The sequence below is a fragment of the Suricata suricatta genome, chromosome 4 (genome assembly GCF_006229205.1).
Source record: "Suricata suricatta isolate VVHF042 chromosome 4, meerkat_22Aug2017_6uvM2_HiC, whole genome shotgun sequence".
NCBI classification, from domain to species: Eukaryota; Metazoa; Chordata; class Mammalia; order Carnivora; family Herpestidae; genus Suricata; species Suricata suricatta.
This window is the reverse complement of record NC_043703.1, coordinates 12,995,755-13,009,805: the sequence shown is the minus strand read 5'-3', so window position 1 is coordinate 13,009,805 and position 14,051 is coordinate 12,995,755. Positions and strand designations below refer to the sequence as shown.

General features: G+C 42.6%; 1 protein-coding gene across 7 annotated transcripts in view; it reads left to right on the top strand.

The window, feature by feature from the left end:
* The window catches only part of MBNL2 (muscleblind like splicing regulator 2), a 152,505-nt gene that overhangs the window by 40,587 nt on the left and 97,867 nt on the right, over positions 1-14,051 (top strand). For all 7 annotated transcript variants that reach the window (XM_029936519.1, XM_029936516.1, XM_029936522.1 and 4 more), the window contains exon 2: positions 8,376-9,155. In XM_029936519.1, the coding sequence (XP_029792379.1) occupies positions 8,982-9,155 (174 nt within the window). In that variant the 5' untranslated portion in view covers positions 8,376-8,981. The remainder of the gene's footprint in view (positions 1-8,375; positions 9,156-14,051) is intronic.

Here is a 14,051-nt window from a genome sequence, read left to right as displayed (position 1 = left end):
TTAAAAAAAAGAAATAGTTCCTTTGATATTATCTATTCTAGTATGGTAAAATATTGTTTTTTTTTTTTTTTTTTACAAAAGATATGCTTGTTGGCTCCGTTATTGATTATTTTCGTTGGGTGATAATAAAAGTCATGTTACAAAACTTTAGTCAAAAAAAGGGGGGTCTTGGCATTTGTAAGTGTGGGGGCAGATGAAATAGCCAGTTGGCTGGTGATGATGGAGAGAGAGAAAAGGAAAAAGGTCCACTGAAAAGCAGTCCTGTCCACCAGGGGCGGTGGCCAGGGAAGGAAATAGAAGGTTCTGGCAAAGACTTCTCTGGGAATTCAGGGGCTAGATTGCAGCCTGCAGCTCAGTAATCATTTCTTCTGACAGCACCCACTGGGCCCCGGACATCCAGGAAACCGCTAAGTGCGGTCAGCCTTCGATGCTATCTGATACAATTGCTTTTATTCTAATAAGAGCGTCTCCTAACTGAATTATAAATGTTTAGATAGAAAACACAGACACAGTGGGGAAAAAAAAACATAATTTGAATACAAATGTGTGTCGAATATAATATATCTAGCTGTAGTTTCAGGATTATATTTAGAAATTTCTCCTCTTCTAATTAAAGATGAAGTTTCTTTCTCTGCCCATTCCTGGAAACTGCAATGAAAATGGACTGGAAATTTTCATGTGTTAAAAGACCTGGGTTTTATGACTCTTTCACTTGCATTTTAAGATACAAGAGAAAAATTTTAGCCGGGAATTTCTCCTTTTATTACTGTTGTCATGAATACTGGCTCCGCAGATCCGCCCTTGTGACCTTGGGTGGCCCGTGTTTTGTTTCCCTCACTGAAAAGTATTTTAAAAAGTGTTCAGAAGAACCAAGTGCTCTGCAAAATGGAGGCATCCTTGTTAGCCCCGGTTCTTTCTCTCTTTAGAATGAATGTGTGTTTGGGATTAGTCTTAGAAGTGTGTCCACCAGAAGTTTGTCTTGCTAATTTCTGGGAAGGATTTCACCGTGTGTACCAACTTCATAGAAAGGACCTTTCTCGTTTCTGTTACTCAAACTTCATTTACTTTCCAGAAATGTTTAACTTCTAGTAAGTGGAAGTTATTTCCACCTGTCGTGTGTGTGTGTGTGTGTGTGTGTGTCTGTGTACATGCACACAGATGTAAAGCACATGTATCTAATGTTGATAATACTGCGTAGGGAGGACTTCTCATATACTCCATCTGTATTGGTTGCAGCACCTGTATTTATGGGCTTTGGTATTTTCAGCCCCTTGATTCCAACCAGGAAACTGAAGCTCAGAGAGCTTAGGGGACGGTACACAGCCGTTCAGGAGAGAGGAGCAACTAGAACCCCAGGTAGAAAAATTGATTCTCCATCCTAAGCCAGGCCGAAGTCTCACAATGCCATTTCACTTATGTTTTCAGTGAATTATGAAGAAACCTCTTTCAAGGTTCTATAAAGAAGCATCTTTTTAAAGGATTGTGATGAACCCTTTCTTCAACAAGTCAACTAGGTCCTTGATTACTTTTGCAGTGGGGCCTCTCCAGATTCTGTATTTTTATTGGTGCTTTATCGAGCGTCCTGTGGGCAGACCCCGGTGAGGGACCTCTTCTCAGGGGCTGTGATTACCAGGCAGGATCACACCCTCTCTGGCAGGTCAAGTGGCTCTCAGCCCAGCACGCCAGCCAGCCATCAGCATCTCTAGATCCCTCTCCTGCCCAGGCGTCTACATCTGATAGGTGGGGGGCTGCGGCCAGCCATTGATCCGCCGAGAGCACGCTGAGAGCTATTTTCAATCAGGCTCCAGAAATAGAAGTAGGGATCCTTAGACATCAAGCCACTCCCAGGGAGGGGAAGTCATTCTTTAAAAATATATTGGGAGAATTTAAAAATTGAAAAGAGGAAACCCAGAGATGCGCAAAATGAGAAACTAGGAAACCCAAAGAGACGCAGTTTCTTTATTGTAATTAGATTTATGGAAAATAAAATTAAAGGCATCCCATAAATTACTTAATGGATAATGAGTCCTTGACTGTCTGACTCGGCAATCGGTTTGTTTTGCAAGGACCCTTTGATCAGCTTGCTAGGAGGCCGGGTCTGGCAGACAGCTAAATGCCACACTGACCAAAATGGGAGCGTGGAGGCAACTATTTTCCTTGAGGCCGTCTTACATTGTGATCAAGTCGCAGCCTCAAGATCCGACACGACTGCTGTCTTTCCCTTCAAAAACATACGAACTGGCTACAAAGCATCAGCAGGGCGAGAACACCTGGGGTCCACGGCCCGGGCTTGTCTGGGATCCCAGGGGTGTGGAAGGAAGGGAGGTCTCCTGGCGTGGAAGCCATGCCTCCCAGGCTGGCCTGCCGCGTGGCCGAGCAGCTGGAAGGGAACGCAGGCAGCGGGTTCCTTCATACAGTCAGAAGTCACAGCTTTCCGAAAATCCAACACCTAGGAGGGTTTTAAATATATTTTGAAAAATGAAGTGTCATGTAAGTAAAGCTCCTAAAAATAGCTGGGGATTATTTTGTAGAGTCGAACAGCAAGTCCTTTGGTGCCTCAGGAAATACTAGTGTTTCTTTATCCTTGAACTTCAGTCTTGCTTTTCCTTTGAAGAAAGGCTGTGTCCAGTGGTGAGCCTCTGCATTCGTTACATCCGGGCGCTACGCACCAGCCCTGCTATAAAGAGCTCTAGCAGGAAGTGGCAAAGGACTGGCTGCTGGTCACGGAGGGCCACCAGCCCTCTGAGGCAGTCCTCCCTAAGGCAAGGGACCCAGTAACAAAGCCCCACTCAACCCGCGACCAAAGGCTGCTTCATCCTGAACCAAACCTACAAGGCTGAGTCCATTTATTCTTGTAATTCTCATAGAATGAAATCTTGCCTAGAACAGATCTCTCAGGTGTTTTCCGTGTAGTTGTGTTTTGTTTTGATCGATCAGAAACACAACTACTGGATGAAGCCCCCAGCCAGCCCTCCTGCAATTATTTCTGGGGGAGTCAGTGACCCTGAGACCCTGTGATCAACTCAGGGCAGACATCTTTGTTTCCCCAGCATGCCAGCACCAGCGGAGGTGGGGGGGGGGGTGTTGGGGGGGGGGGTGCAACAGGAAATGCTCACTCCAGCAGTTCCCAAACTTGAGCGTGCTTCAGAGTCACCCCGAGCTTGTTCAAACACAGCTTGCCTGGGCCCCACCCCTGGATTTTCTGATTCAGTGCCTCTGGGTGGGGCCTGAGAATCTGCATCCTAGCAGGTTCCCAGAGGCTTTGCCCTGCTGGCCCAGGTATTACACTTTGAAAATCGCTGGGTTTTAAAGATCAAATAATTTGTCCCGGGGGCAGATCCTTGCTGCCCACCCCCCACCCCGGCTTTCTCGGCAGCAACCAGGTAAGCCAGTGGCACCTGCTGGAATTTTCCTCCAGGATGATAATGAAATTCCCTATTCAGAGCCTTATTCCTTTAAGTGAGACTCTGGTCCACATTAGGATGCAAAAGTTCCTTGGAGGAGGATCGGGAGGATCAGGTGCATTCGCCTGACAAACATTTGATGAGAGTATTCTTGACACCAGGCACTGAACTGAGGTCTGAGGATTGGAAGATAACGGGCAGTATATTACATACACAGTGCGAAACCCTGAGGAGCGGGGGCAGGCGGTTGGATTAGTCAATATGGAAGTTTTGGAGAATTAGGGAGTAGTACTTAACAATCATCACCAAGCACTGTCAGAAAGTGGCCTAGACAGAGGTCATCAGACGAAGTGAAGAGGGCAGCGGGGACAGCCCTTCAGGGGACAGGGTCAGTGCTCTGCTGAGCCTTCAAGGGCAAGGGCATCTCCTCTTCCACGAGGGGCTTAGAAAGCCAGGAGGGGGAGAGAACATGAGGACAAGGAAAGGAACATCAAGGAAGAAACAAGGCCAGAGAAAGCACTGGGGACAATTACTTCTGAATTCTGCCTGGGTTCTGCACTGGAAGGAGCTAACTGGGATGGCACTGATTGCAATGTTGGAATAAAACTGAAGCACAAGAAAGAAGGAAAGAAAGAAAGGGGGGGGGAAGGAAGGAAGGAAGGAAGAGAGAAAGAAAGAAGTGGAAAAGTGGAAGCATAAGCAAAAGATTGGAAGAAACTGAAATAGAAAGAACGGGAAAACATTGTAAGCTTCTCGGGGTAACCCAGAAATGTCCTTGCATATAAGCAGGACCAAGGGCACCATATATGGGACCTTTCTGCAAAAGAGAAAAGGGTGCCTTCTCCACTCAGACACATTTTCCCAGGGGCCCGTCTGGGCAGATGAACTAGAAGATGCCACCTCCCCGCTCACCCAGAGCACTGGGGAATGGCATCTTTCACTACGTCTCCAGCAAGCCCTCAAACCAAGTCGGCTCCCCGCAGTCCTCCCCGCATATTTGGGCTACACACCACACCCAGGGCAATGCTGGGGCCCTAAAAGTGTTTGATTCACTTCTAGGTTTAGTAGCAACTGAAGGAAGAAAGCAAGCGTCAGGCCTTTGTAAGAAGAGCACTATGGGATTTGTACTTGGGGAAACCTCTCTGTGGGTTCCTTCCGGCTGCGAAGGAAGTCAGTTTGAGAACTGAGGGATGCTCCAGATCAGAGGCCCGAGTACACAGTTCTGTCGGTTCCTTTGATCTCTAAGGTACCGCCCTGCTCTCAGCATCTGTGGCTGGAGCAGGTCCACAAGAGGCATAGCCTGGTCATTGATAGAGAATGTCTGAAGAGAGAGAGAGGAAGCCTGAAAGTGGATTTATTCTGTAAATATCTATAGAGGAGCTCCTCCTTTCATTGTCTTGCATTGGGACAGCACTTTACTGTTTACGAGGTAGTCTTTGTTTTCTCTATAATCTGTCCTTTGTGACTGCAACCGTGTAATGTTGGTAGGAACCATTATCAACATTTTATAGATGAAAAAATTAAATCTCAGAGAAATTGACTCACCCAAAGTCACATGAAAGAACCTTGGCAAAACGAGGACTAGAAGCTGGCTCTTAGGACAGGGTGCTTTCCACCATTCCAGAACGTTCTGTGTTGGCTGAGAGAAAAAAAAATGCAAAGCCCATAAGACATCACCATCGGTAGAAGTATAATGTGAGCTACATACAACTCTGAATTTTGGATGGGCTAAAAAGAAGCAAATGAACTTAGTTTTAATAGTAATATTTAAACCAACTAGTTAAAATATTATCAACTCACCATATGGTACATGTGAAACAATATAAATGAGGTATTTCCACATTCTTTTTTCATACAAAGTGTTTGAAATCAGTATGTGTCTTATACTTAGAGCACAACTCAGGAGCTGAACTCATTGGACATTCTTGATCTGTATTTAGATTTCATAGAATTTACAACTGAAAAGTAGATTTATGTACTCAAGTCAATCCAAGCCCACTTGAAAGGTTTCCAATAACTAAATTGAGGGTCAACATATTAGTTAAAGTTACGTTAATTAAGAGTAAATAAAAATTTCCAATTTAGTTCCTCAGTGGCACTAGCAATATTTCAAGGGCTCAGTAGGCACAGGTAGCTAGTGGCTCCTGTATGGATGAAGCCCTAACACAACCCTTCCTTCCCAGAAATCTAGTCTGGTAGATCCAATATGTGCTTCAGTCTGCGTGTTAGTCGAGGTTAGTCTTGTCCCATGATAGCCACATCAAAAGTTGGTTTTCTCCATCCTTCTCCATCATTGGCCATCTCTGGTGGCCTTCCTTGGAGCCTAATTCAAATCTGTACTCTCTGCCTTGTTCCCACAATTGTCTGCTTATACTCATCCCAGAAGATGGAGGTTGTGATGGGCCAAGGTTGGCCATGTCTTTGATAACATTAGCTCTGTAACTTTTAGGATTGAAACCAAGAATAAGCAGGAAGGAGGGGGGGATTCGTGAGAGGATAGCAATATATTTAGGTACAATATGATGTGCCTTCTTTTCCTTCTGGAAAATCATTGATTTACACCTGGACTGTGGCCAGCAGAAAGCATGGCTCTTCTGCTTTTTAAAAGCAAGTACAGGGGAGCCTGGGTGGCTCAGTTGGTTGAGCATCCGACTTCAGCTCAGTTCGTGAGTTCAAGCCCCACACTGGGCTCTGTCCTGACAGCGCAGAGCCTGGAGCCTGCTTCGATTTCTGTGTCTCCCTCTCTCTCTCCCCCTCCCCTGCTCGGCTGTCTGTCTCTGTCTCTCAAAAGTAAATAAACATTAAAAAGAAATTTAAAAAAAAAGCAAGGTCATCTCCTTTGAGTCTGACTATGTAAATTCGGATTGGATTTTCATAGTAACTACAAATGGCAATGTTTCTCCCGGGAAAACAATTATGTCTTACCTGAAAATATAAGCAAAAGTCTACCCATTCACTAGACTGGTTTGAGAGCATTGTTTCTATGTGGTTTTTAGGAATACTTGAGTAATTATTCATTTGCCATCTATGCATAAATATATGTTTGCCTGTTTCTTTTTTTACATGTGTAAAGCCGTGGCCAAAGCCATGCCTTCTTTAGGGATGAGCTTCTCCTGGATCTTTGTTGTCCTGTAATCCCATCAGACCCTGGTCCATAGGACTCAAGGACTCTATAAACTATTGTGCAAATATACACTAGATGTGTCCAACCTATCATTTTAAACCTCATTATTAGCGCCTCTGCTCCACTGAATACCCAGGCAGGAATGTTCTCTTGTCCTTTGCTTCACGCGTCCTTTGTTCTCCACGGGGGTTAGAGACGGGGGTTGAGGTAATGAAGGTGCAGGTCCAGGCTGGTCCATGAAACCTGACCCAGAGTAAATTTGGTTATTAAACTCATCTTCTCAAACTACCTAGTTAAGCAAGTTGATGTTGGCTGCTGGGAACACAGTGCTTCCAAACAGACAAGCAGTAGCCTGCCTGTCCCCTCAAGTACTTGACAGTCAGAGTCAGGTATGTGTCATGGCTCTGAAGGTGGCCAATTTCCTTAAATGCACATACAGTTCATACTGATTCACACACTTCTTCCAACAAGTAAAAGAAGTACTGGGATGAGGCAGCGTTTCCTATTGACCCAAGGGATGTCCTGCTAAATAAACATTCCATGATCGGATAAGCTTGAGAGACGCCATTGTTCCTCTTTCTCTGTTGGAGACTCATTCAAGTCCGAAAAAAAGCCCTATTGCCAAGAAGCCTGAACAGTTGGTTTACCTAGAGTTAACTAAACTTAATGATCATAGGACTTACTTTCCTCAGGGAAAATTTGTGAATCACTCAAAAATGATTACTGTCTGAGCTTATTCGTACATGCTGATTTTAAATACTCTACTTCCAATTTCCAGTAAGTTCTTACTTAAAAAAATTTTTAGAAGGACATCAAGGCTAGGCATGTGTCAAAGATAGCTCGTAGCGTATACAATATGTGAAAACGATAGTATTCTGTCAGCTTCTCGTATTTAGTCCTTTATTCCTGCTGGACCCAATGATGTTAAATTTTTAATATTTTAGCTACTTCATAATCCTTGAAAACATAAAAAGAAATGAAATACAATTTTAGAAATCTGCATTTACTAGTTATATTTTTGTTGTAGGTATATGATTTAGCTCCAGTATTCCACAGAATGGAGATTGTGAGTCCATTAAAAACTAAACTGAACTAAAACTAAAACTAACTTGCCTTCATTCCTCTGGTCAGTGAGCCACTCATCAGTTAAATTGGTCAGTAAATGATTTTGAGACACTAATAGCCATGAACTAAGGCACTAGGGACACAGAAATGACAAATATAAATAGTCCTTACCATCTGACTGCTCACTGCAGAGAGGGGAATACTAACATTAAGCAAGTAATAACAGTAGAGAGAAAGTATAAGAGACCTAAAAATAAACATTAGGAACATTCTCTCTACCCATTTCTAAGTTCACATCTCTGTAAACTAGAAAGGATATAAAGAATGAGGAGCCCACCCTTCCCCCAAAGTGACAGCACCCTTATTACATAGGAGAGATACATGCCGAATGATTGTTTATAGCGTTTCCAATAATAAAATCAATGGCCTAAATGTGAAATTAATCAGAAGCCACGGTTCTAATACACTGTTTTGGCGATAGAGCACATTAGATGGGATTGTTCCAGAACGCCTAATTATTGTGCCTGCCACACTCGTGTTTGAGTCATTCCTAACTTCTGGACTGCTGCCTAGATCATTTCTGCAATACGGCTGCAGTTGTGTTTCCTCCCTCTCTCTCTCTCTCTCTCTCTCTCTCCAATGCATAACTTTCCTCACTAGCCTCAAACCTCAAAGCTCTGAACTGCACTTTTACAAATTCTATATAAGAGCTAAAATAGTTTATCAAAGTGTTGATTCCATTGAGTTTGGGTGTAAGTCGATGTTTTCTTTGTGTTCTGCAGGTTCATGATTTCAAAGTGCCTGTGTGAAGTCACTTTCGCTGGAAACTGCAGCCTGAGCTCTTGTCGGGTTCAAATCGTTCTTCCCTCAAATGCACGGTGCCCCGACCTTACGGTGGATGAAGATACCTCAATTGTCTGACTTTGCCAACTGCTCAATTTCAGAATTTAGAAGGGCGGAAGGAAAGAGAAACCTTGCCAAGATCTGAACGTCTAGGTGGCTTATTCTCCAACACCGTCAGTACCTGCGAGTGTCAGAACTGAATATCCCCCCCAAGGAGCGAGTGCCATGATAATGAAGTCACTTTATTAAAAACAGTTGTGTCTGCAGATTGGTCAAGAGACTCAGACATTTGCGGCCAGAGATGACACTGAGTGTGCTTCTGCTGCGGCCCACGGTCTTCAAGTGGGGCATATTGATTGGTGAGTGATTGCCTGCCGATAAATTCTCTCCTCACTGCTTCCTGGATTGGACCTCACTAAGCCATTGATCACTCACCTTCAGACTCACATGTGGGGTTTTTCACAACAGTAGTCTCGGAATCATTGAGACCTGGATTGATTACATCATTTGACACAAACAAACAGAATCCAAGTCGCTCGAGCATCATGGCTTTGAACGTGGCCCCCGTCAGAGACACAAAATGGCTGACGTTGGAGGTCTGTAGGCAGTTCCAGAGGGGCACGTGCTCGCGCTCCGACGAGGAGTGCAAGTTTGCTCACCCGCCCAAGAGCTGCCAGGTGGAGAACGGAAGAGTCATTGCCTGCTTTGACTCCCTAAAGGTAAGGGGATGCGTTTCCTGTGTCACGTTGATGGCACATGGGACTCGCAACGGAAGTGCTTTCCCTGATAAGTTTACAGGAGTTCAGTAGTTGTTTTAAGGTTCTGTTTCCTTATTTGTGGTGACTGTTGGGAGAGTTTCGCCCACGTTTTTTCATATCAGGCACACATCAATTTTTTACAGATCCATGTTTAAATTAAAAATACATGATGGTGTATTTTGGGTCTGGCATGACATTCATGTACCCAAGAGTTTTAAATCAAAGTCTGGCTTGTGACAACTGAAGATAAATATTTTATTAACGTTTGATCTTCTGGAGGTTATATAAAGGTGAAGAAATTGAATGTGTCACTTTTATGTGCCAGTTATTCTGATTCGCCTCTCGAAGAATTTTCTACTCTTGTGGCTTTCTTTCTTGACCAAGGGCTTCCTAAAATACTTCTTACTAGCTTTTTCATTCTTTCTGATGATTTGCCATGGCTAACAGAAATCGTTGAGTACACACTCAGTACTCCTTGAGAACCCACTATGTGTTAGTTAACACTTAACATCACGGAAGAATTGAATGTGATTCAAGATGGTATCCTTGGGCTCACTGACTGGGAGGTAAAATACCACATGCCAGCAAATAACTATAAGGCAAGACAGAAAGGGACATATCTCTTACGGGAGAAATGGGCTTCTCTGTGGGTGTGTAGAAGGGAGAGCTGACTTCCAGCTGACTGTTTCAAGAAATGTTCTAGAAGGTTGTCTTAACCTGATTTGTATTCTAAGATAGGTGGAGTTTGGACTTATACTGAGTTGTTTAGTAAGGTGGATTTTTGCAGAAATTGGGGGAATTATAATGAAATATCTAATTGAAAGAAGTAGGTGTGACTTAGCCCATAATTCTTTGAGGTGACGTTTATTTTGCCTTACAATATGGATTCTATGAATCCTAGATTGTCTAGGACAGTCCTAACATCATCATGATATTGTTTTCAATGGAGATAAGAGGTTAACGTTTACATCTCTGCAAAACGTCGTGTAAATAAGTGTACCAAAGAGTTAAAAAAAAAAAAAAAAAGGTGGTCCATACTCTTGGAAATCTTAGTGCTGTGAGTTTACAAAATAGTGACCTTAGCCTATTCTTGGATATTGAAGGATTGGGTATGTTTTGAGGGAAAATTTCATCTTCATATGAAAAGTTATGTCTTATGATATTCATTAGTCAAAACTGAAACATAAGACTTTGTATATTTAAGTATATCTTAAAGGGAAAAATTGGCTACACACTAAAAAGCAGCAGGATATATTTGTAGTCCAAGAGAGGTCTTTTGAGGGTTAAAATTTGAAAAATTAGACATGCCATTTATCCCAACAACTTTCCTTATTTTATTTCTTTTTATCATGAAAAGTTGAGTAGATTAGACTTTAAAAGTATAAATTATTTTGTCTACACCGAAATAAATAGATGGATAAATCACAGTTCTATAAAGTATAACAGGATGAACATATTTTTATAATACTATTTATTTTGCTTTTAGCCAAACAAGTAACCTAAGTATGTATTTACTTCTATGGTTATCACCAATGGAAACATTCACTATAAAAAGCAGTGTATATTAAAAACCAGATCATAAGAACTTCAAGATATAGAAACAGGCCAGAGATGAGAAATTCATTTTCCGGGTCATCCTACTTTCTTTGTTTGATCTAAGCCTTCTCTGGTTGGATATTGACTATGAAACCAACATCTTAGGAAGTTTCTTTAAAAGGAGAGAAACTTCCAGGTTCTTATAATTTATTACATCAATGTGGAATATCTTCAATCACAATTGTTTGGGGATTCCAATCCATGGAGAAGGGATCAAGAACAGTGAAGTTTAACATAAAAACATGAACCACGCCATGAAAAAGTTAAGCTTTAAAGATCATTTTCAGAAGTGTCTAGTAGAACCGTTTCAGTGTTGAAACATAGTTACAGATTGCCTTACGTTACCAGTTAGTTCTCTTTTAGAATTGTAAAATTTCAGATTATTTCATTGGAGTGTGGTGTTACTTATTTTTAAAGTTGTCAAACTGTAAAGAATGTGAAAAGAGCCCACAGCATAGAAGGAAGACAGACCCAAGTCTATAAATACCTGCTCAACCACTTCCCCGCCTTGGGTGGGTCACATCACTTCTTAGCTTTGTCGTCACGTCAGTAAAATGAGGACATTCACCAATGAAATTGGCTAAAGTATGCACAGTGCCCAGCCCTGTGCTGGCATATTCACCTGGCAAGGTGGATGTAAGAATTACAAGTTCTTACAATAAGGATGGGTAAATTAAAAGGGCTCTCAAGGACGCCTGGGTGGCTCAGTTGGTTAAGTGTCAGACTCTTGGTTTCGGCTCTGGTTATGATCTCAGGGTTTCATGAGTTCAAACCCCACATCAGGCTCGGTGCTGACAGCGTGGAGGCTGCCCGGACTCTCTGTCTCCTTTTCTCTCTGCCTCTGCCCCACTCCTCTCTCTCTCTCTTTCTCTCTCTCTCTCTCTCAAGAAAAAAAAAAAGGCACTCAAAAGTGATAGCTAACAAGAAAAATTATGATGACAATAATAATTAAGTTATTTAATTTTAATTTCATTTAATATATTAGGGAGGAGGGGGTTGCTCAGTGGAACCAGCCTACGACAGACAGAAATACAAGGGCTTCAGTGTCAGGCCCGGGCTTGAATGAACTCTGGCTGGTTAGAAGCAGGCTATATTATTTGAGACAAATTATTTTGCCTCCTTGACTTCAGTTTCCTCTTATTTAATATTCAGATATTAACCAACTTCATAAGGTTACTGCAAAGACTAACTGGCCCAAGAAATGCCAGATACTAGCACAGGGCGGGGCACAGTAAGGACGGCTCGTGTTAGTTCTTTTCCCTTCACAATAAAGTATCACAGCATACACATCGATTTTGATGACTGGCATTATAGGCGGATGTGTCCGACTCATAAAGCGTACAATCCTTAATGTGTCCAAACTCTTAAGAATCTACTATGTGAGTGATAATAGCTCAGTGATGCAAATGAGTCACGAGGCAGACATTATTTTTGTGGTTAGTATTTCTTACGAGGTATTTTCTCTAGCATCGCAGAACATTTTTATTCATAAAAATAGGTAAGAGGAATCTGTGTTGGCATATCAATATACAGACCCGTCGACTTTACGCCTCGGATATTCCTTTTTGGTTTTTAGTTTTTGTTGCGAACTCTTTGCACACATGAGGAAACATCCATAAATACATACCAAATAAATCGGTGGGTGGTTAAAAAGGAGATTTGCCGAGGTCTTTGGAAAAAGAGCTCTATGTATATAAATACTTTTTAGAAATGTTTCAGAAAATAGAGCACAGTTCTTACGATGACAATAGTATTGTATTCACAACTGTTACCTTGTTGCATTTTAAATGAAACCACTGGGCAGACAAGGCGCTTGTGATATTTTTTTAACAGTGGAGTTGCTTGAATTTTTCGGGAAGGCCTGGCACATGGTGTTCCACAAGATAGGTTAACTTGACAAAATGCAAATTGCTTCGTGGGCAGCTAACCTCCCGGTAGCCTTGACCATGTATACCTCATTTCTGTGCCTTTATAATCCATAAAACAGTCTCCCTCACAGTTGAGATGTTTAGATTTTTCTTTTCAGGTTCTTTTCCCCGTAACCAGTAGGAACTAATCTGGATTGTTTTGCTATACAGAAGCATCCAGAAGGGAATAAATGAATTAGCTTTAATGCTTACTGGGACTCAGGGTTTTTGGCATGTACCACTTTCATCAAGTATTTAATGCATTGCTTCAACATTTTAATTCAAACTGAACTTAAAGAAGGAATTAATTTTTTTTAATCATGTTGCTAATTTTGGCAAAAGACAAGCAGAAAGCACTCCTAGAGTATTCCTATTCTGGGAAACTGTTCTGGCTTTGCGTAATAAAAATAGTTCAAAACCCCTGATTCCTTTAACACCAGAACAAGATGATGTCACTCTTCCTTTGGAAGCCTTCCAGTGGCTTCGGGCCTCACCTGGGTAAAGACCAGTCCTTACAAAACTGTTCAGGACCTAAGAGATCTCTCAGCCCCAACCCCTGACTCCTGTCCTACCACTGTCCCCTCATCCAGTCCCCTGCAGCCACCTGTCCCCTGGCCACACCAAGTAGGCTTCTTCCTTACGGTGTTTACCCTTGCTCTTTGCTCTGCCTGGACTATTCCTGCCTCAGTTGTACGAGCAGGAGCAGCTCATCCCTCATTCCCTTCTGGATTCTGATCAAAACTGCCAACAGGGAAGCCTTTCTGCCAACCTTATTTCAAATAGTAATTTCCCCACGGCTGTGACTCCATTTCCTTACCCTCTTGCTTCCCTCTTCTCCCTAACACCGCCTTCTGGTAAACCATCCCCACTGGCTTGGGCTCATTATCTGTCCCCTTTCCTTCTGCGAGAATATAAGATCCATGGAGATGGAGATTGTATCTTTTCTTTCTTTTTTTAAATGTTTATTTATTTTTGAGAGAGAGAGAGAGACAGAGAGAGAGAGAGAGAGAGTGAAAGAATGTGAGTGAGGAAGGAGCAGACGGGGAGGAAGACACAGAATCCGAAGCAGGCTCCAGGCTCTGAGCTGTCAGCACAGAGCCAGATGCGGGGCTCAAACTCACGAACTGTGAGATCATGACATAAGCCGAAGTCGGACACTTAACTAGCTGAACCACCTAGGCGCCCAGTATCTTTTCTGATCACTGTGATGTCCTCAGAGCCTAGAACGGTGTCTCTTGCACATTACATGCTCAAGAAGTACTTGTTGAATGGTAGAGCATGTTCACCAGGAAAGTACTCAAGCCTCTCAGGAAGGCCTGCCACCTACGGCTGGATGGGGTGCATTTCTCAACAT